This window comes from Fomitopsis serialis, assembly GCF_022376445.1.
Source record: "Fomitopsis serialis strain Sig1Antser10 chromosome Unknown B0H18scaffold_21, whole genome shotgun sequence".
Classification (NCBI taxonomy): domain Eukaryota; kingdom Fungi; phylum Basidiomycota; class Agaricomycetes; order Polyporales; family Fomitopsidaceae; genus Fomitopsis; species Fomitopsis serialis.
The window spans coordinates 447270-472110 of NW_025954981.1; the positions used below are offsets into that span (position 1 = coordinate 447270).

Sequence of the window (24841 nt, forward strand, 5' to 3'; positions counted from 1 at the left end):
GATGTATTGAAACAGATCGAGAGTTGTTGCGAGCCTTTGTAACTTCTTGAAGCAGCTTTCGCTGTCTGTATAGCAATGATAAGTGGTTTTACCATCTGGTTTGAGGTTTAAAATGTTTCCGCTGCTGGTGCACTATAAAGCGCTTTGGCCAACCAAGTTCAATCATTTATCAAATCAAGTTCAAGCATTGAACATCTCATGCGTCAATGGCAAGTAATACACCGTTATATACAATCAGAACGGTCCACTACTTCAAGTCGTCATCGTCAATTTTGACCGTTCAAAAATCTATGCTCTGTCTACGCTGAAGCGGTCCTCCCTCCCAAGTTCCACAGCTGCTCCCCAGCCTATTCATCATCGGCAGCATCCTCCTCTGTCACGGTCTCTGTTCCTGCCCATTTGACCACGCATCCATCCTCTCCAACTTGCGGCCGCACTGCCCGCAATGTCGGCGTCGCCGCAGGAGTCCAGGCCGCCTCGATGTACTTGCGGGGCTTCGGAAGGCGCACCGGCCAGATCCATTCAATCCCCGTGAAGTCGTGCATCATGGAGCACATGGGGGCCCTCTTCTGGTCTCCAATCGCATAGGAGTGGCAGAATGGGGTGAATTGGACCTCGGACTCCCTGAGAACGGGGACGCTCTGGAGAGGGAGTTGCCGGCGGATGGGAAACCCCTTGATGATGTGGTCAGGCACGAATGTCTGCATCTTGGGTTCGTAGAGGTCGAATGCTGTCTCCCTGTTGACCAGCTCAAATGCCTGCGACAAGACGGGCTGCTCATACGGTCCGGGAATCTCCAACTCCATCCCCATCTGGTCAACAATCCCAATAAGGGGTACTGGAACCGGGTCACACCCGTCCTGTACGATATGCCGAACGTGTCTATCAGGAACGGAGCGAGCTTTCAAAGACATCTGAGACGCACCGATACAAACATCAGCCCCTCAACCAACACTGCTTTCGGCGGGTGCATCATCCCCCGGGCTTAGCCTTTGGATTCAGCAGACGACGGATCGCTCTGCCATCACTGTAGAACTCGGGAACAACACCCATGAACACCCATCCCCCAAACTTGGCAGGAGGCCTGCGCAGTGCTGCGGCGCGGCCCAACATGTCAGCGACGCGGTCTGGATTGATCTGACTGGCGCTGAGCCGCATAGGGCACCGGTTCATAAGACACTGGATGGAGAAGCATTAAGCACAACGCCACTACGATACCAGTTCAGAAGCACTCACGTAGTCATAGTACTCCGCAAAGTTCTGCTTCTCCAGGCAGACCACCGTAACATGGAAAGTGTTAGGGGCCATTGGGCACGGTGCCGCAAACTTGCACTCCCTCTCGAATCCATATTCCATGAATTTGCCCATGATCTTGAAAAGACGGGCATCGGTGATAGGCGAGGCAGGCATAGGGAGATGGAATTGCAGTGAGGAAGTGTTGAGGCGTGTTGGAAGAGGTCTGAGAGCGTTGTTAACACGTCTCAATCAAAGGTGATGGATTATAAGCAAGTTCTCACCTCCAAGCGCCCAAGCCACACATAGCGCCCGGCCACTTCTCAGGCTCCCAGAAGAGCGTTGACTTCGCTCTGAGTTGGTGCTTTAGTTCAATTTCGCAATTCTGAGGGGCTGCCATCTCATGATAGTATCACTTTCCACGAAGACCATGTAGTAGAGTATTCAAATACAATCAATGAAATAAGACGTTACAGAATTACAGTTTTGACCCCATGAATCGCACCTCTCCTGTTCCTACGTCCCTGTCCCGCTCAGGCGATAATGATGGGGTTCTCCGCATCCAAGCCCTTCTTATTGAGCTCCTCCCAGCGCACCTCCTTGCCCTCGCCTACCCGTCGCAGCTGACACCCGGCCTCTCCAGGCCCAGGACGCACTGCCACCAGACCCTTGGGATCAGGCATCTGCACCACGCTCCACTCTGCCTCCAGATATTCGCGACGTTTTGCAAGTCCCACTGGCCAGATCCAGTCCAGCTCGATGAAGTTGCGCTTCATCGAGCACAGCGGCGGCATGTCCTCTGCTCCAGCTGCGAAGTTGATCACCAACAGCGTCATCGCAACGCTGGAGAGCTTCAGCACCAGGACGCTGGTGAGAGGCAGGGGGAGACGAATGCAGAACGACTCCTCTGTTTTTGACACTTTGAACGTTTGCAGAGACGGTTCGTAGGGGTCGAGGACGGGGATGGGAAGGCGGCCTGATTTCGGTGGCCTTTTGAACGGGTTCAGACCCGGGAGGAGCTGCAAGAGGAGGGGTTGATGATACGGCCCTCGTATAGTCACTTCCGACTTCGTACTGTTGATCTCCCCTAAGAGAGGGACAGAGACCGGAAAATAATCCTCCTGTTGTCACGCACACATGTTTGTAAGTAGTGCATGAAGATTAGAAGAAATATGACACGCACATGAACGTAAATCAGGGCCTCCACCAGCGCTGTTCTCCCCTCCGCCCACGCGCTGCTTGGGGAGAACAGGGACAAAGCACGCTTTCCCCTGTTGCTCTCCTTCCAGAACTCGCGCACCATCCCCATGTATACCCATCCTCCGAACCTCGGACCGCCTTTGAGTGCCTTCGCGCGCTCGAGCATGAAAGCTCTCTCCTTTTCGGACGACTGGACGCGACTGGGTTTCATGGGGCAACGAGAGATGTCGGACAATAAGCACTGAAACATCATCACGTCAGACGGAAGTTGTGTTGATGAGTAGTTTGAACTGGTACTCACATAGTCGAAGAGCAAGCCAAAGTGTTGTTCCTCCAAGCACACCACAGTGACGTGGTCAATGGCGGGGCACACCTTGCAGTCTTGCGACCGTGTACAGGCTAACTCGAATCCAGGTCCATGCTCACCGAGTATGGCGATGAGGTTTCGGTCAACAGGAATGGGGGTGGACATAGCGTGATGGAGGTTGAGTTGAGAGATGTCTGAGAGTGGCGTAAAGGCCTATGAGCGAACGCCTACCCTTAAGCGCCGATATCGCCGGCCACTCATAGGAGATTGTTAAGCTCATGGGTCCTCAGAAATCGTAAAATATGAGAAGCCTGGCATCAATAGCAAGTAATACACCGTAATATACATTCAGAACTGTCCACTACTTCCAGTCGTCATCGCACAAATCTACGCTCTATCTATGCTGAAGCGGCCCTCCCTCCCTTCCGCCGCCGTCCTCACAACACAGCCCACTTCCCCCACTCGCGCCCGCTCTGCCCCTATGCCCATCGGAGCCTCTCTCGTCACCACGGCCCATTTAGCCTCCATGATCTCGCGACGCTTCCCCAGGCCTACAGGCCAGATCCAATTCAGCTCGATGAAGTTATACTTCATCGAGCACATCGGATGAACGGGCTGTTCCCCCGTGGCGTAGTTCTGGGAATACAGCGTAAGCCGCACCGTCGAATCTTTGAGGACGAGGATGTTGTCCAGGGGGAGGGGGAGGCGGATCGGAAACGTCTGGTGCAGACGCGACGGCTCAAACGTCTGCGTCGACGCGTTGTAACGGTCGAAGGTCGTTACTCGTGGCTCGAGCATCTCAGCGTACGTTGGGAACTCCCGTGGCTTGAATGCGTTCAGCTTCGGGAACATTTGAGCGAGCATCGGTTGCTCAGACGGTCCCGGTATCACGATCTCCGAGCCCGTCGCGTTGACCTCGCCGATGAGCGGAACAGAGACAGGCGTATAGCCGTTCTGTACACGGTGTTCAGTGAGCGCGCCAACATCAGTGAGGGTTACCACGTACCTGAACGTAAACCATTGCCTCAACCAGCGCCGTCCTCCCTTGCGCCGATGCGGTACTCTCCGGCCACATATCTATCAGAGGCCGCGGACACATGACGCCGTAGAAGTCGTAGATCGCGCCCATAAGAACCCACCCGCCAAACCTGGGAGGGCTACCCAACTTGTACGCGTATTCCATCATTGAGCCTAGGTCTTCCTCGCTCGCCTGGATTTTGCTGGGCTTCATGCGGCACCCAGTCAAGTCGAACATCGGACACTGAGTGACGAACGCGTTGGAGACAAGCATCAGTAGCACATCATGAGACTGCGGGCGTAGCACTCACGTAGTCAAATAACCACCCAAAGCGCTCCCTCTCGAGGCAGACAACCGTGACATGGTCGATCACCCGACATATCTTGCAAGATCGGGAATGCATGCAAGCGTCTTCAAAAGTAGGTAGTCCGGTCTGAGCGATGATGTTGACGAGCCGGTCGTCGATGCGGGATGCGGTAGACATAGCGGTGCAAGAAGATTGGAAGGAGATGGGTGTTGGTTTGACAGATCTGAAGGTCGACGCAAGACGTTTGGACGGAAGATGATCATAAGCGCCCACCGCCGCGCGCTGCGGCTGATCAGGTTCCATGGCTCGCTCAACAGCAGAGACCCTTCTACAAGTCGTGCTGGCGTACATAGATAGCAAACCGAAGCATTTCTCCGGTTACACGTAGAGAGATACATGAGTAGAATACAATTTTACGCGCTACAAGTAATCACAACCGTATGAAATTCGCAACGAAGTCAGCCTTAGTACTAGTACCCGTCTGAATCCAGCTCCCACAGCCGTTCCTCCCCTTCAGAATCGTCGTCTACGCCGAGGTCCACGCCCTCCTCGTCCTTCTCCTCGCTAGCCGCACGCTCCTCCCTTGGCTCCACCGCCAGTTTCACCACGCAGCCAGGTTCGCCGAGCTGTGGTCGCACAGCTACGGTGACCAACGGATACGGCCAGGGGAACACGTTCCACGCGGCTTCCATGTATGTGCGCGGCTCCTGGAGGCCCACAGGCCAGATAAAGTCCAGCCCGATGAAGCCGTACTTCAACGAGCACATGGGGTCGATGGCGCGCCGGCCCCTCGCGTAGTCGAGGACGTGCTCCGTTTGCTCGACCGTGGCGTCCCTGAACACGGGGATGTCGCGTAGGGGGAGTTGCAATCGAACGGGGAAGGTAGGGCTCATTTTCGAAGGTACGAACGTCTGCCAGGCCGGGTTGTAGAGGTCGAAGACGGGCCATGGCTTGCGGGTCGCTCGTACGCCCTTGTAGCGGTTGAGAAGCGGAATCGCCTGCGCTAGCACAGGCTGCACGGCGGGCCCGGGGATCTCGAGCTCCATCCCCGTGGAGTCTATCACCCCGATGAGGGGGATGGGGACCGGATCTTCGGCGTCCTGTAGGCCGTTCAAATAGATATATCAGTAGTCAGTTACACGCTTAGAAGAGGCTCTTACGCACCGTCACAAAGAATAACGTTTCTACCAGAACCGTACGCCCGCGCCTTAGTACGCCTGAGCCCGGCCTCTGCTCCAGCAACTGGCGCAGCTGCGCGGACTCCGGTCCAGGTGCGTACAGCTCCGGAACGGCCCCCATCAATACCCACCCGCCGAACTTCACAGGCGGGTCGCGGAGGAGGTCAGCGCGTTCTCGCATGCGATCGAGGTTTGCTTGCTCGGCCTGGACGCGGCACCTCCCCACGGCGCAACCGAAGCCGTTGTGCATAAGACACTGAAAAGAGCGTATCAGAGAAGGCGTTACACGGGGGAGACTACTCACATATTCAAAAATCACCCCCAGACCCTCCCTCTCGAGGCAGACGACGGCGACATGGTCGATCTTGAGGCCGAGCTTGCAGCGTCGCGTGAACTGCGACACTTGTTGTACCGTTACGCCCAGAGTCTCCTTCACGATGTTGAGCAGACGATTGTCGACGGAGGTAGGCATAGTGAGATGTGCAGAGATCAGTTTTTAGTGGTTGAACGCGGTTGAGGATCGCAGGAATGTGTTTGACGCGACTTTCGCCCTTAGGCGCTGAGAGCTGGCTTCCAGTTCGCACGGGCGCTCCGCAATAATGGGGAAGCGCCTGGGTTCGCAAGACGGTATCGTATTAGCTCACACAAATTGATAGAATCTAGACGGAACATTGTAAATGGCGTGAACAGTACGAACTTCTCTCGACGGAATCTAAGTACAATCTGGAGACGTAGGAGTAAGAAATCATAGCTCAGCTAATGGTACAACACCGCACCATGCACGCCCCGTTCTCCAGCCTCCACAGTCCCAGCTTCAACGTACGGAATCTCTCTGCCGTCCGCAGTGACCTCCCAAATTTCAATCTCCTGGACGCGCGGTTCCTGATGCCGATGTCTTCGTCCGGCGCGTTGTCGCCGCCTGCGCTACCCTTGGGCACCCCGCCATCCTCAGCAGCGGGCCAATCCTCGGATATGAACGCAGCGACTGAGTAGCCGGGCTCGCCAAAGCGTGCGCACTTCGCTACCTCGCCGTACCACGGCTCTATCCCCACGCGCCATGCGGTCGTGACGTACTCGCGCGGATGAGGAAGTCCTCGCGGCCATTGAACTTCAGCTCCATGAAGCTGGCCTTCATGGAGCACATGGGCTTGAGCGGCTTTGTGCCGCGCGAGTACTTCTCGGCGAATGCGGCGGTCGTGACGGAGCTGATTTTGAATACGGGTACAAACTCGAGGGGAAGGGGAAGACGGAACGGCACGTCGAGCGGGTGACGGATGACGGGGACGAACGTCTGCGTCTTGACGTTGAAAAAATCGAATTGTATTCTTCCCCCGCGCGGAATGCCCCTCCATCTATTGAGGGAGGGGAAAATTTGAGCCGTTAGCGGCTGGTCGAAGGAGATCTCGATTTCCTGCGTGTCGTCGCGGATCTGCCATACAAGAGGAAGGCACATGGGGATGTGGGCCTCCTGGTAGGCAGCTCCTGGTATAAGTATAATGGCGAGTTGTTCAGAAGCCCGAGTACTCACCTCGAAGAATATGAACGTTTCCAGCGCAACGTTCCGCCCCTGTCCCCGGAAGTAAGGGGGCACATCCACGCCCCGGTGGCTCTCCAAAATGGAGCCCAGCAGTATCCACCCTCCCAACTTTGGAGGAGGTTCCAGGCGCGTACCAGGGCGAGTAGCTCCTCCAGCAGCTCCCGAGGGCCCTGCTCCTTGCTGGGTTAGCCGGACACATAGATGTGTTGTAGATAGTGCACTGTCCCAATGAATGGTCATGAAATTGTATGAGTAAGGATAGAACTGAGGGATGCTCACGTAGTCGAAAAGCCTCCCAAAGTTCTCTTCTGAATCCTCCAAACAAACCACCGTGACGTGGCGGGTCTCCCGCCGCTCGGAACATATTCGTGACGCATGCGCAGCAATTCCGAATTGTGGTAGAGCCGGCCATAGGAGCTGAAGAACGCGTTGGTCGAAGCAAGCCATGTAGACGGAGTCTAAGTCAGCCGTAAAGAGGTTTGAAGCAAGTCGTCTTCCGCGCAAGCGCTCAAGTAATAACAAGACGAAAGGCTCTCCATTTGTTCAGTTGGAACGCGGAGAGAGCAAGATGGTATATATTGCTACCACAAGTTTGATAGGCATACATCCCAGTCCAGTTGTTTACATAAAACCGCTTTGCCTCTCTAGATATTCTGTGAAGTCCACTGGTCCGGAACGGTGCCACTTGGGCCGTCCAGGAACGACGGCGTAAGTTGGCAGGACTGTCGTATTTGGGAGACAGGGACTATTTCCCCTGGGGCAGCCCGTCCGTCCGTAGGGGTGGCTTACTGACAGAATACATGAGGTGCCTTGGATCCGCTGCAGCAGAGAACCTGGTGTACCATTCACGTAGCATAGGGCTCATCAGGCCACCACGGCGGAGACGGTGGGGCCCCTGGCCTATCAGGCAGAACTCTCGGGAGCTTGAAGACGACCTTGACTCTCCCGCTCTTGTACCTGTGTCTTGTCAGCCAGTGCCTGCAGTAATTGAGTGTCCTGTTGCTTACCTCTCACTCCAGTGGATTCTGCCTCGTTGTTCTCCAGAATAATCGCGGTGTCAAACCGCTCCTTCTTCCTTTCTGAGCAGAGCCAGGAATGCCTTAATGAGATCTACTTCATCTTGTCGTCAGACAAAGAGCATGGCTTGAACTTGATTGATGGAATACGTCGAGTCGATCGAACGGTAGAACCGTCTGACTCAGTTCTTGCCGAGTGAGTCGCAGCTCCCGGGGCTGAAGGTCGTTGACGAAGAGTGCGAGTGCAGTGGTAAAGCCTGGGCGCCATGGAGCTCCTGGATGCGAACAAGATGCTGCTGAGGCGCGGCGCGTACTTCGCGATTCGGATGTTACGGTCGGCATCCGAGACTCTTCTGGACGGGCTTCACGCTCTTCCAACTCGTCGACACGGCTTTCCCTATCCGCCTCATCGTCCTCCAGCTCCTCAGTGGCCTGACGCTCGTTTTGAAAGACCTCGTATAGCATCATCTTCTCTCGTCTCGATATCCACCTCGTCATCTGCGGGAATTCGTCCCGGTGGTTCGATGCCCGCCAGGCGTCCTTGGCAAGGTCGATATGAAGACGCTCGAACATCTCAGTATTATAATTGTCTGTTGTTCCGAAGAGGCGGATAGAGTCGACGTAGTGGAGTAGGGAGTGAAACTTGGGGATATTGAGATGCTCGCGAATCCCTAATTTCACCAAGATGTTCTTGTGTTCGTGAAACATCTTGAGGGCATCGCTCAAATACCCTAGAGTGTCGTCATCGTGAGTTGGGTACTGGGCGAGGTAGATGAAGTCGAGTAGAGAGCGGAAGCAGATGAGGAGGGACTTAGGGATTTTGCCAATGAGACAACCGAGGAGAATACGAGCCATACCCTTGCGTTCGGTGCCCGTTATTTGTGACAGTGAAGAGATCCCATGCTTGAAGTGTCGAACCCCGAACGCCGGCGGCATAGAGCGGATTCGCCTGTCAAGTTCCTTCGGACCGAGTAGATCTTGGCACCAGGTAACTAGATGTTTGAAGACGCCTTGGTACAGTTGATGGAGGACGTCCGGTGTGATGGAGAGGTGGATATCGGTGTAGGGCAAGTCTGCCCAAAACGGCTTCTTCACCCCACCCGCGACGTTCTGTTGCATACACAGGGCTTCGCAGGCTGCGTCGCTGAGCCCTTGGTTGGAGGCCTCCAGGATGATACTCTCCGTCATTTCAGACGTGCGAGGCTCAGCCGCAACAGGTTCCGCGAGTTTGTCGGCCGGACACTGGCACTTGGGACAGGTTCCGTACTTGGAGCATGCCACAAGACATTGCTCAGGGTAGTCCGCAACATAGGCCACTAGGATGGGATAAACGCGCCGTACAGCACCGTCCCCTCCGGTGACTTCAATCCCATCCACGCCTGCGCGGACCAGAGGCTTGAGAATGATACTCATAGCCTCATGGAAGAGCCTCTGCGACCTCGCCTTGCGTTCCCTCTTGGTCATCTTGTCCCCAACTACCTTGGAGACAGGGAGGTATCCGAGCAAGATACATGCGTGTTGTGATGGTTTGCGGCGAATAGAACGTGGGATGTTACCAAGAGTAAGATAAACGGGATATGCGGTCTTGTTTCCCGAGAACTGCGTAAGCTGGGTCTTGTCCGTAGAGATGATCACAGGGGCGAGGGCCGCTCCTTCAGGTAGTAGTTTCTGCAACACAACGTGTGGGTCAGTAGCTCTTCCAATAACCCATTGACCTGTTGATCATACGTGCCTGCACTGAGTTCCACCACAGCCCCGTCCACATCTCAGTGTAGATTCTCTTCTGCTTTGAACGATCGGAGAACACGTGTCTTGGCCGGTATACAATATGTTTGGCGTAAGTAGGATTACCGAGGAGGGCCTTGATGGCCTGCAAGATGTCACGGTAGCGTACAAGGTGAATCTCGTCCGGTCGATCGGGAAAGCTCAACGAAGCTGTCTTCCACGCAGCCCTGTCCGGGATATCGTCAACCTTCAGCAAAAGCTCCCGTACGTCCTTGAAGGTCAGTCCCAGCTTTTCTACAACCTATAGACAGCCTTTCAGAATAGAAGTGCACAGATATGACGCAGCGGAGACTTACTCCTGGTATTGAGAGAAATCTGTTAATAGACTTCTGCCCTACGTCCTCACGAACAACCCACATGGCCACCCTCCAGTCCAGCTCTGAGGCAAAAGGCTTCCACACCTCGCTCCTATCCCTCCCTCTCGGCCTGCCATCCTCGCTGTCCACCTCCATTTGGTCCGCGTCCGATGTGTCGTCTTCTAGATCGTCCGCGAAGAATGCTTTCCATGTCTGTACAATGGTGGCGTCCATTCGGATGACCTTTCCCGCAAGAGAGTCCTCTTCTTCAACCCTGTCGTCCTCATCGTCGTCCAATGCTGGAGCTTGAACGACTCGCGGATCGGGCGGAACAGCTGGGTGCGTAGAGGACGAAGCCTGGTTCTCATCCTGTGTTGCGGGTTGTGTTCCCGCGTCAGGTAGAACAAACCTGAACAGGTCTCTGTTCTCCAACGCGTCCCAGATATTCTCCTGCGGGTCGACCTCCATGTCTTCGGCACTGGACAGAGCCTGTTCCTCAACCATTTGCTCCTCAACGTTCGGAAGATTGGACCAGAGGTCCTTATTCTTGCCCTTCCTATACCACAGGCAAGACTTCGCTGTCGATAGGTGAGCCATTAAGCCCTGTGACGTATCAAATTCTCGGTCACAGGCTGGACACGTCCGTTCATCAGGGTCACTGAGAGGAACGAAGGGTGCTCGTCTTGACCTCATGATGCGAACACTGCTTTCAAGTTGGACTGATGGACTGGTGAGGTTCCGTTGGCTACACACAAAAAAACAATTCACCTAAAGTTCAAACCAGTTCGAAGTTGATGATGCGTCCCGACGAGCTACAGAGCGCTTCCAATCAGAGCGTGAGCGCATCATATCGCCTAAGATCCCTTCAATTCCCCACGACGCGACGCCCGCCTGGACACTGACCTCCTCGTCTCTGCGCAATCCTCGCCGTAGAATGGTAGCAGCTGAAGGCTCTGACTAGATCAAAGCAAATAGAATACGCCTTCCAATTGCCGTGGTAACTGCACACTACAGGATGGTCATGACAGGGAGCGCGGTAGTAAGTACAGCTGCTGTCCTCCCCGCCTTCTAACGGTTGCCACCTATCTCACAGCAAGCTCATTGAGGGTACATCAGGTGCGGTCATCTGCATTCTCAACCGTGCTCACTCACCAACCGTACATGCTTTCTGAAGAGGACATGTTGGCCGAATGCTTGAGTGGTGTGTAGGAATTGCCTTATATGGTGTTTGCAACGCATGGCAAACATCCTTTTCCTCACTCTGGACGATACTGGGTGAGTAGGTACACCTCAAATCTGTTCAGGGGCACTGAGGTAAGTGATATCTTCGATATTTGAGCATATTTGAGCAGTACGTGCCCAGCAGTGAGTTCGCGGCCCAGTGAGAGAAGGAACTGAGTTGCAACAAGCTTAAGTCGGTGGTTAGCGCCGACAACATGGGATTGCGTCTGTTATTCCAAAGCTGTTCCCATGCACGTCGCCCTTCTCTCCATCGACGCAGCCTTGTCCGACTAGGTTGTCGACCGTAAACTCTCCATGCAGGGACGATCAAGCTTGGAAAGTAACTCTGACAGCGGGTCCGCGCCCGGCTCAGACGACTACGGCTCTGGGCGCAGTATACCTGGTTCCGACTCAGACTACACTGAGCCTGGCACACCCGTCGATCTTCACCATCCCGTCGAGGTGGCCCTCTACTCGCCCAGCCGCTCTTTGGACGAGGACCAAGGGTATGCCGTGACTCTCCCAAAATCTATATCTCGCGAGGACTACTCCCGGCGCTCCCTGGCGATCTCTCCCTCCTCTGGTCCCACTTCCGCCGACATAATGCCTCAATTTCTCAAACTCATCAGGAGCCCAGACCTTTGCGAAGGAGACGAATACCGGCTTTCCAAATACTTCACTCAGATTCGGAACCTTCAGCTGGAGTGGCAGAATGCCGGTTGCGAAGGCTGGGTGACGAAGGTAACGTTACTAGTAGGCTATGATGCGGCCGTCATGTAACATCATTGTCAGGACATTACAGACGGTATGAATGAGCAGCTGTATGAGCTCATGCAGAAGAAGGTGGATGCTACGTGGGAGTGGGAGTTGGGCGAGGGAGAGTACCGGCGTTGGTTGCTGTTCATACGATGTATAAGGTGAGCAGCGATACGTAATGTGAATATGAGATGAGTACCTGACTATCTCTAGAATGGACTTCTGGCCTAAGCAGGGTAAAGCCGTCGTCATTGCGCCGACCTTCCAAGAGGACATGGCGTACTCTATGACAAAGCGCTTCGGCAACGCGTTCAAAGAGAGCGATCTCAACCCCATTCAGTCTGCGTTGACCATACCGTCCGACATGGTTGTGAAAGCCCCGGACGTGCACTTCAGCTTCAGGTACAACGCTGTGCTCAAGGAACCCCGTAGCAACGCGGCGTCAACGCCCTTCTTCTGTGTAGTTGCTCAGAGCTCCGAAGAGTTCCTGTATGAAACCAAGAAGGTACGTCCCGTACATTTGTACTACTTCTGGTTTTGTCTTAAAGCCTGGAATAGCTGGCGTGGGTCGTGGAGTCTAACGCCCTCTGCGGGCTGCAAGGATTTCTTGTTGCCCTTGTCGCCGAGGTCGACGAGATCACCACCCCTGACAAGCTGTACTTCCCCAACGCTTTACGCCTGCTAATACTCCATCTCAACACCATCAACAAGGCCAGCAACCTGAATATTCGTTATCCCAAAGGTCCTCCGCCCCAGATGGTGTGTTGCACGGCATACTACGAACGTGAGCTGTTTCCTGCTTTCGTGGAGCAAGCGAGATCCGCCACCTCTGTGACGGACTGGTCCAACAGCGACCGCTTCATGGTAAGTGTTCATACCGCTGTCTCTCACTAAACTGACAATATCGATTACTTGGCAGTGGTTGACGTCCATGCGCAATGGACCGAGCGTCTTCCCACCGGATCGATGGACGATATTCGCGCAATGTGTCCGCTCAATCGTCGACGGCTATGCCGCTGAAGCGCGGACGACCGCCTCACCCAGCTCCACCTATCCAAAGCGCACCGTAACGGATGAGGAGTACCGTACGGCGCTCCTCCGCATCCTCCCGCAATCCCTCGCGAGCGACCTGCAACAGGTCGTGTTCCAGGTTTTGGAGGGGATCGTGTCAGTCAGGGCGGGCAAGCGCAGGGTCACACGGCTTGTGGCGGCGAGTCCTTACAAGACTGAGGGGCTGTCCAGGTACGACGTCATAGTGTAGTATGTATATGCACTGGAACTACTTCAACGATGATATGATACCCGTGTCTGCTTTATGCCTCTGGCCAGAGAATGCCACCCCAAGAGCGCCCGAGTGGGACGCTGAGTCCCGCGTTAAGTCCGAAGTCCCTTCTCTGTGAGAAGAGAAGGACATGCGGACTTGCACTGCGTGCAGCGCGTGCAGCACTGGGCGGATTGTCCGCCTCTCCTTCACGCCCGCGATGGCGGTAGGCGATGTTCACATCGGTGTCCAGCACCTCGCTCACAGATTCATTGATCTGTGCTCCCAGGACTGCGCATCTCTGGCGGGCATGACAGAGCCCACCACCACCAACGATGAGCTCTCTGTTGGCGGTTTCCGGCCAGACTGTGTGGTCAGACTCATGGTGGGCCTACACCCCGCCAAGGGCCTCTATGTGGAGGTTCACTCCTCGGAGAGCATGGCCCATGGAGTCAACAAGGTGAGCCGCCATCGGAACTGAGCCACCTTGCCCACTGATTGTTGAGCAGCTGGTAGAGGAATGCGACGCCGGCGCCCATGCCGTTCTTGGGACCATCTTCTTCGCTGCATCGGAGGGCCAAATGAAGAAGCCTGAGCCTGAGGTGCTGAGGCAGTGGAAGGAGCAGGCGGGCAACCAGGACAAAAGGGACCCCTCTTCCTGGGGCCTCTGGGGCTTCATGGGGACTGAAGGGACTGGCAGCAGCGCCGCCACATGGCATCTGCATAGGGCACGGGAGGTTCAGGCGTTGAGGAAGGTCAACAGGGAGCATACCACGCCCCACATCAGTTTCAATCGACATGCGATCGTAGGAGCTCTCAGCGGGTACGCCATCTTCATCCCATCGGCGTTGTACAACGCGCTACGACAACGCCCTCCATACCCTGGATGCGAGAAGTGGACAGCGAGGGAACTCAAGCTTTACTTTGGGCACATGGTGAGTGCCCCCTCTCCATCTAGACTGAGCTGAACTGACGTTCAGCAGGCCATCACGCCAAACGGCGAAAGCCTCGACTTCGAAAAATGCTCTGGGAAGGCCAGGGCGTTTTTCTACAACGTCTTCAAAGGTTACCTGGCCGCGGCTAGGTACAACATAACCATCATGTCCCAGGAGTTGAGCCTCCTCAACTCCATCGACGACCTCGACGACCTCGACGACCTCGATGACCTACAAGACGACCTCAGCGCCTCTGACAGACGTCGAATCAACGTCCTACTGGGCGAGGTCAACGATTTCGCGGCCTTCAACGACGATGAATCTGATACGGACGATCGAGGGCGGTTCGAAGACAGCCAATTGTACAACAGGCTGGGGGCTGACGGCCTGCAGCGGCTATCCGCGGACTGGTCGAAAAGCATGGTGTACTTTGCTCAGTCTCTCGCTCAAGCTCGACTCAGACAGTGGTTTGGATGGCCATAGATGTAGCTGTACGTATTTGTAGCATGAAATGTATTGCTTGTAACGTGTTCCAAACGTGTTCCAACTCATACTGCCCTCGGACATCGGCGCCTAATAACTTCTACGTCGTCCGTCATGACTCCCACACTACAACACATTCTGAAGCTCTCCGAAGAAGAGAGTCAGGCGCTTCAATTGCTCTTGACGAAGTACGAAGACTTTCACTCTGCTCTGCCTGCTGTGCGGGATAGACTTCAATTGATCAGCGATGCCTTGAAGGGCGATGGGGGGAGATACCCAACGGTGAGTGCAATTGACTCAGGTGCTGTACGTAGTAGTCTGACAACATATTGCAGGCAATCCGAACTCAGATGGCCATGAAGAACCCAGTCTGCGTCGTTCAAAACGCTGCCAGAACTCCAAGAAGTCGACGCATCACCGGGTCTCTCAGACCGCAAAGCTTGACAAGCAACCCCCCAAACCTGGGAGAAGAGCAGACAGAGGAGTGCTACCTCCACCGCACTGCAAGAGCGGCTCCTCAGTTAAGAAATGGGTGAGGCGTCGAGACCCGTTCAACCAGTCAACACCAGCCATCGGAGCGTTCTTTGCCCGTCTCTCTGCATCCATCGACTTAGCCTCAGACCGCAGCCGCTCTCAGCTATCATCCGTGCGGGCGCTGCTAGAACAAGGAGACGATGGAACCGGATTCCTGGACAACACTCTTGAATCGATTGTTCAAAGATGTACGCGAATTACAACCGCTGACCAATGTGTCAGTTTCCTCGTCATTGTGCATTACATGCAGTTGGTCTGCAAAACCTCTAAGTCAGTGAAACATATTTGGTCATTGCGTCTATTAATCTGAAGTTGCTTGGATAGCATAAGACGCGCAAGCAATCTGAGCGTATGCCAGGTGTATGAGAAGCACATCAGCGGTCACCCTTCCTCGCCAAGCCAGCGAACATTCTGTCACTGGAACGAGATTGGAAGCAGATTCTCGGCGATCGCAACAGGGGGTAGGTTGCTCGTATATGTCCTTAATGTTGCAGTAAACAAGCAATATGGCTTATGCGCCCTCTCTGGCAGGATCTATCTACGCTGTCCTGCTGGTTATTCTAGCCGATCTGCGTAAAGACGTCATACAATCCGTTGGTGACTTTGCTTGGACGGTCGCCAACGTTCTACGTGATCCCGACCCTAGTAAGTACTAACTCACTCCGGCGCAGCTCACCTCACACTAGTCTGCAGATACTGCGGCAGGTAGTATAGTCATTCAGCGTATCATCCCGGCTATAGACCGCGTGCGAGCGCAGCTACCTCTGCAATTCGACGCACTGTACTCTCCTCCCATGCTGGTAGAACTTGGCGTGGCATTGGACACGCTTGATTGCTCCAATCTTGAGCACTCCGATAAATTGTTCGGCTCCCTAATACTCAAGTGAGCGTCCACAGACCTTTTGAACTTTGTGCTCTGCTAATTATACGTGGTGTGCTAGTAACTTTACTTCCGTGGATAGAAACCTGGAAATATGGGCAGCTTGCCTGCTTCCCAATCCCGATCCGGCCAGCGATGCGGTTCCGCTCACCCGGGCCAGTCAAAATCTCTTCCGTCGAAATGGCGACGTTGAGGGCGCGATTGATCCCCCCTCTCCCTTGTCCGATGTGTACGAAGATGAGGACGAGATCCTCGCTGAACAGTCCGATGTTGAGATGACGAATCACAACATACCAGGCATATGCGTTGTAATGAAGGACTTCGATCTCAGCCTCGATGTGCATCGTGCGTACCCGGTGCCCAATCTACCTGAAGAAGCCTTCACTTGGACGGAGACTCAGCGTTTGCTGGCTGCAGCAGCGCTGAAACCAGAAACGCCCGCGGCATTGCAGGCCCTGGTATGTTCCCTTCGTTTGATCATACAACAGTGTACGCTCCTTCTCACCTGTAGCAACTGGTCTGTAGCTGTCACCGGCTGCTCCAGAAGGCCCCAGTGGACGGAAAGTCAAGGAATATGTTGCCATCAAGCCTGACCTGGCATCGTGAGTAGTTCCTCAACTATCAACTGCGTCTATCTCACCCTTTGAAAGGGGTCCCATTCGAATCGAGGATAGTAGAGGATCTCTCGTCGCATGCGTGTTCAACAACATGCCGCAAGAGATCCGCGAGATGCTCACTGTAAACTTGCTCGCTTGTTTTGAAGACCAGGCGGAGAATCTCAAAGAAACGTGCTCCTCATCGGAGGGAAGAGGTTTCAGCTTCGCGGCACTTCATTTCGCCTGGTATAACCGGCACGGGACAAGGGTCAGTGAATCCGTTTAACGTTCTACTGTTGGTATGTACTTCGTGCTGAGAATGGGCTATCACAGGGACACGATGTTCCGGTCGACGCACACCCCATACTCATTGAGAAAGACGACAACACTCGAACGAACTACGGTCAAATGCTTCCCTACCCGTCACAAGACACCGGTAAATACAAAGACATCTACAATAATCTGCAATCCGTCTTCCAAAAATTGTTTGAATGGATGGCAGAGCAGGTACGTCTCTCTATCTACCCACTGAACTGAGTGGCTGAAATATATACAGCTCAAGGACTCGCTTTGCTTGGAATATGACGACCTACGCATGGACGCGGAGGTATTACCGGGAATGCCAGTTCTCTGGTCCATCCCTTCCTGTCACTCGTCGTCAACCTGAATGTGGCCACTCTGGCTCACAGAGACAAGCAGGATAAATCACTCTGTGTGTCTTGGCGGTGGAGAGTTTGAGGAGGCGAGCTGTGTCTGTACGAGCCCGGCCTGGCCCTTCCTCTTCGAAATGGCGATTTCGTCGCATTTCCTTCATCGCGCGTTACTCATTTTAACCTCCACTTTACTGGGCGTCGCGCCTCCATCGTTCTGCACACGGACAAAGAGATAGACAGGTGGACAAAGGAAGGCCGTAACGGCTGGGCCGGCAACGCACATTTTCGGTAGCCTTAGCGCCCTGTACGTACGTTATGTTCCTCGGATGTACCTTGACTACCTACCCTGCAATAGAACCACGTCACCTTGAACTTTAACTATGTTGTGGAACGCTGCCCTCATGCTCTACCTCTACCCATAGCTCTTTGAATCGCTTGAGACCATAACCTCTTCGTCGGTCCTTCGGAGGGTGCGGACCTCAGTTCCGCGCATCTCCGCATCTCCGTTTTAGAAGCTCAAGGTCTTCTGTTATCGGCGAAACTTTGAAGGTAGACTTTCAACCTCTATTTCATCGTCTGCTCACTCTTTTCACGCTCATCATCTCACAACATGGGTCCCCGCAACACCCGCTCATCCGCAGCCGCGAACAAGGTCAAGACCCCGGTGGCGAGCAAGGCAAGACCCCGGCGGCGAGAAGTCTGCTGGTGCCGGGGTGGCAACCAAGTCTTCGTCCAGCAAAGCAGATTCCGGAGCTGATGCTGTACCGTGCTGAGCTATGCAGCTCGGCTCAAGGCTATGAAGGAGTCGCTGCGATCCCTATTGCCCAACCTGACAGCGCAAGAGCTGGACGCAATGGCTCGGTCGAACCTAGCCAAGGGATCAAAGGGGATCTCTGGGAGAAGGAGCATCAGGATGGTACGTCCCCTACATTACTTTCTCACAGTACACAATGGACACAGACATGCAGATGTCAAGCCAAGAGCAAGGCGATGATGGAACAGGAGGGGACGATGACGATGCCATTGCTGAGGAAGAGTCGAAGGCTGGGGGTCTGACGAGGATGAGCTAGTGATACCGTCGAAGAGCAAAGGGAAGAATCCAAGTAAGTAAAATCAGTTCAAGTGGCGAGGGATGGTCTGAGGCTGCTCCAGGGTCACCGGGCAAGTCCACACCCATTACCACGCCGCGTAAGAGGAAAAAATGTCCTTCTTCTTCGACACGAGGACAGCGATGGCGAATCTGGGTCAGAGAAGCCGAGAAGAAGAAGACCAGGACTCAACGCAGGATCAGTCGGCGGAACAGGCAACAGCAGCGGGTGAGTTTGTCAGATAAGTTTCAGGATTGCGCATGCGCTGGTAAGAATCATTCATAAGAGCTATCAACAGGTAACAAACGTAAGATCGTGGAGGTCGATTAGTTCTCGCCGAAACGCAGGCTCCGAAGGACGAGATGATCTGGCTGCGCACCTTGGTGAGAGAGCATACATCAGCACCGTAGCCTAACATTTTTCAGGCTCGAGGACTGCGAAGGCGAAGAAGAAAGCCGCTCCCATCGTTCTTGACAGCAAGATGAGGATGAGCTGGAGACCAGCGACAAGGAGGGGGTCCCAGAGGAAGGAGACACGCTCGTCGAAGGCTGAAGGTGAGTACACACATTCCGGAGAAGGTACTCCATATGGTCACAGGTTCAGAGACGTTTACAGGCAAACATGTGGCAAAGGGCAACTCCAGCAGGAGAGAGCCATCTCCCATGGACGTGGATGACTCACAGGACGGGAAGGCTCTTCGTACAAGGGCTCGACGGGATGGCGAGGACGAGGATGAGAGCGCGGACCAGTTGTTGTCGAAAGACGAGGAAGCTCCGAACGAGGTAAGCCATCTCCGCCAGTTGAACTGTGGGCTGAAGCTTTCTCGGTCAGATGATTGTGAAGATGGAGGAAGAGTCCGAGTCGAAGGGCAGAAGAGGAGGCAACCACGGAAGAAGGCCGACTCGAAGAAGTCCGATGCGGGCAAGAATGAGCCTACCGCTGGCGCGTATGAGAAGCTCATGGAGGACGTCGACGTCCGCAGCTTCTGGGGAAAGCCCAACAAGAGCTTAGGGTGTACCTTGCTCTGGAGAACGCTTGGCCTCGTATGAAGAAAGGCGTCTCCGAGAAGCATGCGGCGACTGCCGACATCGTTGAGCGGCTCATAACGAGCAATGTCAGGTACCAGAGGGAGGACTTCCAGAAGAAGTTCGAGCCCAATGGGCCTTCCAGAAGACAAAGAACAAGATCATCGCATACGTACGTGTTAGCTCCCCTCATCATTCAGTACTAACCATATTCACGTTTTCCAGGTGAACAAGGCTGCACCCCAGCTTCGGCAGGAGCTCAAGCAGAAGGCGAAGCGCGTGGTGGAGAAAGAGTTCTTGTCTATCAGGCTGCCCGAGGTTGGGGACGATGGTAAACCGGTGGATGCTGTCGAGCGCAACCAGAAGGTGAAGAAAGCCCGGGAGAATCGCATCAAGTTCTTGAAAGACAACAACACCTTTCACTACGGGCAGCTTGTGCTACCGGATCCCGAGGTTGACCCATCGGTAAGTCTTCGATCTTGAGCTCGCGGTGTGCTGCTAACTGACGCCACTCAGCTGTGGGAGGAGCCAGACCTGGACATGCCGTTCCATGGTCTGTGCGTGGCCGAGGTCATCGCTAACCAATGGTTCCGCGGACAGAACCCGGACGTGTTTCGCCCGGCGTGCAAAGAACGGTTTGACCTTGACGGTGCGTTGAAGATCATCCCAAGCAACATGATTGCCCTGGCGTGCAGTGCGGTGAGTAATTATGCCTACTGATGTGCCATTAACAAGCTTGACGATCCGAATGTCAGATTCTCGTGGCCTTGGACGAGTGGATGAACGACAACAACACGGTGGAATTCCAGGAGAAGGTGTACGCCCCAGCGTAGGCCACATATTACAGTCATCTCACAGGATAGTTCTGACACTCAATAGGTACGATCGCCTGCTGTCTGGCGTGGAGATGATCCGTCGGTTGGCCAATCCGAACAACAAGGACTATGACGAGGGCTGGGAAAACCTCTCGGAGTCCCTGAACGCCAGTCTGTCCAAGAACATCAGGTAGGCGGCTGACTTTATTTGATTACATTTCTAACAATTGTTCAGGGTGTTCGCTGGGCTTCGGGTGGATTCGCAGAGTGGGCAAGGCGACGAGAAGTCCAATGCGGACCTAGACCCTCTCATCAACGCTGGGAAGGTGAAGGCGAGGTGGCGGTCGAGGGGTGGTGCTCCCGACAACGCTCAGGCTGGGCCGTCCAATGCTGCGTCCAAGGATAAGGCCTAGGTGCGTGGGTTATCTCATCAGTAGGTTGCAAGACTGAGCTATCCACAGGGCTCTGATGTTGGAGGGTTGCTTGTAAGATACTGTCTTTCCCCTCTCTCCTCATCTTTGCTGGCATCGTCTTTGCTGGCGTCATCCTCACGCGTATCATCTCCGCTGGCGTTATTGTTCCTGTTGTTGTACCGCTCTCCGCTGCCCTCCAATGATATCCAGCCCCCTCATGTTGTATCCATGTCCACCGCATTCACATACCCGTCGTGTAGGATTGCCGCTGTGTACCGTCGCCCATCACGCCCATGTACGAAATCGATATATTTATGACAGCTAATTCATGAATGTGCGTTATCCGGGCGGGTAAATAAATTGAGGAATAACAACCCTGAGGGAACAGCGGCCCTGAAACCGTGTGCTTTGAATCAAATGAGAGAGAACAAGAAAGTCATTAAACATATTTTTGCTATTCTCTGAAGACATTTCAATCATACCAAACTCAAATGTTCCCCGTGGAGAGCGCTGCTATGGATGTATTCATAGTAAGGACCAAACAACAACAACCTGATTCAAGCAAACAAGGCAATCTTGCAACTGGTTTGATAAATTTCTGACACCTTTAAACAGGGGTACTTGTATTGAGTCGTGTTTGAGCGGTTTGGTCGCTTCAAACCGGTTTGGCTATCTTCAAATCAATTCTAAGAGCTCCGGCCCTGCGGGCGGTTTTTCCTGATGCAGGTATCGAGGGATCTCTCAGGGCATGCAGCGAGTAGATACACCTTTCCCGCACGAGTACACCGCCACGAACCAAGTCGCGCCTCCGCCCCGCATCGCACCCACACGCGCACCTGCGGCGGCACCTGCGAACGGCCACGCAGCTGCGCTCACTCCTTTCCTCCAGGTTGCCCAACCTCCTCCTCCTCCTGGCCCTGCCGCCGCGACGAACGCAATGACGCGCACGCCTCCGGGCGGCTGGCACGTCGTCCAAGGAGATGACCCCTTCTGGCGTCTCCGTGGCATGAGGCCTGAGCAGATCGAGGCTTGGCGCCGCGATGCGCGCCCGGCTGTCCTGGTACAAGTCTTCGAGCACGGTGCCGGCGACCCTGGAGCTTGGACCCGCATCGTAGATATCCGCGACGCAATCCGAATTCGGATCCCTGACGCTACCCGAACATCGAGGTGATCGCCGCACTCCCCATGCCCGGGAACTTCCGCGCTAACGCCGAGCCGTTCTGGCATATCGTCTTCGGTCTCACCAACACGCAGATCGAGGAGTTGATCGCTGCCCGATGCGTCTCCACGACGAGGATTACAATCGGCACCGAACGCTGGGGCAACGCTGCGCCACAACTCTTCGCCATCTTCCGCAACATCGAGCGTTTCATCATCGTCACGCCGGAGGGCATTGCGACCGTCATCCGCGGCGGCTTCGAGACCTTCGACATGGCAACCAGCATCCAGCGCATCATCCAGAACGACATACTCGCCGGAGGACGCTGGCGCAACTTCAGCGTGCAGGAAGCTTACCTCCTGCTCCTCGAATCCATCTCCGTCCGTATCATGCTCCGTCAGCGCCTGGGAGGCGTCCTCGAACCTATCGCAGCGATCTATTGCGAACCGCCCACGGATGATCCCGCCGACTGGCTGACTTTCCGCAACATCGCGCGCACCCACCCCTACGGCAACGCTCTCGCTGGCGCACCGGAGCTCTTCCTGGACCGACTCTGGTGCAACCTGTGCCATTCCGTCGACCACCCGACCGGTATGTGCCCGTACCCGGACGCCCAGGGCTGGAACGGTCCAAGGGACAACCATGCGCAGCGCGGTCGCGGAAACGGACGCGGCCGCGGCCGCGGCTGCGGAAACGGTGGTAACGGAGACGCTGGCCGCGGTGGCAGAGGCGGACGTGGTGGTAACAATGGACACAACGTGTAGATCGTAGTAGCTATACTGCTGAACTGTACCCCACGACTCGTAACATGAATGCATCACAATCTTGACGTCGCGATACTTCGACCGAACACCCTGCGACCCTCTGAACTCTCTCTAAAAACTTTCTCTATTCTCTTCACTATCTCCTTCACCCCCTATTACTCCACTAGACTAACCCGCCCAGACCAAGCGAGACGTCAGAGCGCCCAAATACACTGACCGTACGCGGGACAGGAAAGCCTCTGACATCGCGAAGTGTCTCCTCACTTTCCCCACAGATATGGGCACTAACTAAACTTGCCCAGCCGAGAGGCTTAAGCAAAAACGACGGCCCAGCTGTCGCTGCGATTGCATGTTTCCTGCGGCGTCCAGGAGCGACGCCTTGCGCCTCGCGGATCGTTGTAGCGAGTGCGCCGATACGCAACGGCTCCACACTACATAACACCAAATAACACGGACGTTCAAACGGCAACCGGTTCAATGCCTCCCAACACCAGATGGGCTGGCACTCCCTCGCTGGTGCCAACCCACAGGATGGTGTCGCGGAGTTCGGAAGCGAGGCCGGCCAAGCGACTCATACGAGCGTGCAGGCCTGCTCAACACAGGTCGGTGCCGACCGCACCGACACGGGCCACCATACCCGAAGCGGAGAAGCCGCACAGACTCATCCAGAAATGGAACCACCGCCGAGTACAGGAAACGAGGCACCGAAAGGGAAGAAATACCCGAGCCACGCTGGCGGTAGGATCCCAGAACATCTGCGGAAGGGGCACCCTAGCCAGCGGTGCAGCCGCGAACAAATGGAACACAGTGAATCAGATCATGCGCCTCGAAAAACTGGGCATCCTAGCTGTCCAAGAGACGCATCTGTCAAATGAGTGGGTAGACAACCTCCACGACATGTATGGTAGACGTCTCAGAATATATAACTCCGCTGATCCGGAAACAACCAATGCGAAAGGAGTAGCCTTCGTACTCAACAGAGAAATAGTGGACACAGCGCAAGTCGAGACAACCGAAGTGATCCAGGACGTGCGCTACATATGAAGATAAGATGGCATGCGGATAGATTCCTTACACTGCTCAACGTATACGCGCCGAATGCGACAAATGAAAACGCGAGCTTCTGGCCCACCCTCTCGTCTAAGATACGGTCCCTCCGCCTTAAGAAACCGGATATAATGCTAGGCGACTTCAACATGGTCGAAGAGAACATCGACCGTGTACCAGTCCACAGCGACCCACCAACCACTGTAGAAGCACTACAAACACTCATAGATAACTATAACCTCAGAGACGGATGGCGAATGACCGAGCCCACAAGTAAAGCGTACACATTCCCCCAACGGGGACACACATCACGGTCCAGGCTCGACAGGATCTACGTAACTGACGAACTACTGAACGCCTCCTCAACGTGGTCAATCAAGACGACTGGCATCCCCACAGACCACAAACTGGTCACAGCGTCCATAAGCGCCCTCACAGCACCGACGATTGGGAAAGGCCGGTGGATAATGCCCCTGAACCTGCTACATGACCCCACCTTCCTTGAGGAAGTAAGCACACTGGCGAACGCCTCCAAAAGGAGGCCGAGACGCACGCTGAACGCCGAATGCGTAGGGCAGACTGTAACCCCCAACTATCCCTAAAATCCTTCAAAGACTCTGTCAAACATATAGCCCAAGAACGCATGAAGAAACGGGCCCCCAAGTTGGACGCCGCGATCAGGAAACTGAATGAGCAAATCACGCTCACCCAGAACCTCCCCACCTTCGAACACAGCATCCACCTACAACAGGAAACAGGGATACTACAAGACCGTTTGCACGAACTGGTACGGAAGCGACACGCCGGGATCAAAGCCTCCACCACCGCGAACTACGCGCTGCATGGCGAGACTATCAGCAAATACTGGTCCAGTATCAATAAAGAGCGGAAGCCCAGAGACCTCCTCTTCGCGCTACAGAACCCCCTCAACGCGACCGAACCCATGGCCACCCGCTCAGACAAAATGGCCAAATTGGCGCGAGACTACCACGAGGCCCTACAGGAGGTAGGAACTACCCCAGTGAATAACCCGGAACGCCAAAGCGCGGCACGCAAAGTCCTGCAGGCGGTATCAGCGAGAATGCTCGACGAACATAAAGGAGCACTCACCGACCTCACCACGGCCAGAGAAGTCAGCGAAGCCCTCCGTAGCTCTCAAACGGGCAAAGCCGCCGGCCTGGACGGACTCCCTTACGAGTTCTGGACAGCAATGAAGACTACGCCAAAAGAAATAGCAAGGACGACTCACCCCCTGCTTTTGACTGTATTCAATTCCTAGCCCTGGCTTTTGGTGACATAGACACATACGGCGTATGCCCTGGCCTGCACTTCAC

General features: G+C 54.8%; 6 protein-coding genes across 6 annotated transcripts; 1 reads left to right on the forward strand and 5 right to left on the reverse strand.

The window, feature by feature from the left end:
* Positions 1–347: 347 nt before the first annotated feature.
* Positions 348–1410, reverse strand: B0H18DRAFT_1117626 (uncharacterized protein; the record flags this gene model as incomplete). Its single annotated transcript, XM_048033619.1, has 4 exons — positions 348–860; positions 926–954; positions 1029–1179; positions 1237–1410. The coding sequence occupies 4 exons, from the start codon at positions 1408–1410 to the stop codon at positions 348–350; spliced, it is 867 nt and encodes a 288-aa protein (XP_047895304.1).
* A 356-nt stretch (positions 1411–1766) lies between these two features.
* Positions 1767–2905, reverse strand: B0H18DRAFT_1117627 (uncharacterized protein; the record flags this gene model as incomplete). Its single annotated transcript, XM_048033620.1, has 3 exons — positions 1767–2354; positions 2417–2674; positions 2735–2905. 3 exons carry the CDS (start codon positions 2903–2905, stop codon positions 1767–1769), a joined length of 1017 nt encoding a protein of 338 aa, XP_047895305.1.
* Positions 2906–3127: 222 nt separating this feature from the next.
* Positions 3128–4242, reverse strand: B0H18DRAFT_1117628 (uncharacterized protein; the record flags this gene model as incomplete). Its single annotated transcript, XM_048033621.1, has 3 exons — positions 3128–3694; positions 3747–4001; positions 4069–4242. 3 exons carry the CDS (start codon positions 4240–4242, stop codon positions 3128–3130), a joined length of 996 nt encoding a protein of 331 aa, XP_047895306.1.
* A 293-nt stretch (positions 4243–4535) lies between these two features.
* On the reverse strand, positions 4536–5715 carry B0H18DRAFT_1117629 (uncharacterized protein; the record flags this gene model as incomplete). The annotated part of the gene is made up of 3 exons (XM_048033622.1): positions 4536–5165; positions 5230–5499; positions 5548–5715. The coding sequence occupies 3 exons, from the start codon at positions 5713–5715 to the stop codon at positions 4536–4538; spliced, it is 1068 nt and encodes a 355-aa protein (XP_047895307.1).
* A 280-nt stretch (positions 5716–5995) lies between these two features.
* On the reverse strand, positions 5996–10474 carry B0H18DRAFT_1117630 (uncharacterized protein; the record flags this gene model as incomplete). The annotated part of the gene is made up of 8 exons (XM_048033623.1): positions 5996–6285; positions 6318–6711; positions 6772–6950; positions 7788–7890; positions 7947–8053; positions 8111–9464; positions 9691–9822; positions 9878–10474. The coding sequence occupies 8 exons, from the start codon at positions 10472–10474 to the stop codon at positions 5996–5998; spliced, it is 3156 nt and encodes a 1051-aa protein (XP_047895308.1).
* Positions 10475–11114: 640 nt separating this feature from the next.
* On the forward strand, positions 11115–20537 carry B0H18DRAFT_953735 (uncharacterized protein; the record flags this gene model as incomplete). The annotated part of the gene is given in 35 exon segments (XM_048042210.1): positions 11115–11152; positions 11182–11191; positions 11420–11839; positions 11891–12015; positions 12068–12359; positions 12413–12718; positions 12774–13096; positions 13116–13250; positions 13290–13575; positions 13625–14050; positions 14099–14473; positions 14678–14815; positions 14928–15337; positions 15392–15528; positions 15599–15712; positions 15761–15950; positions 16030–16405; positions 16473–16549; positions 16598–16685; positions 16711–16842; positions 16877–17050; positions 17100–17176; positions 17838–18112; positions 18228–18299; positions 18349–18512; positions 18583–18667; positions 18710–18838; positions 18882–19066; positions 19103–19327; positions 19404–19481; positions 19535–19774; positions 19826–20008; positions 20065–20126; positions 20189–20314; positions 20360–20537. The coding sequence occupies 35 exon segments, from the start codon at positions 11115–11117 to the stop codon at positions 20535–20537; spliced, it is 6651 nt and encodes a 2216-aa protein (XP_047895309.1).
* Positions 20538–24841: the final 4304 nt, after the last annotated feature.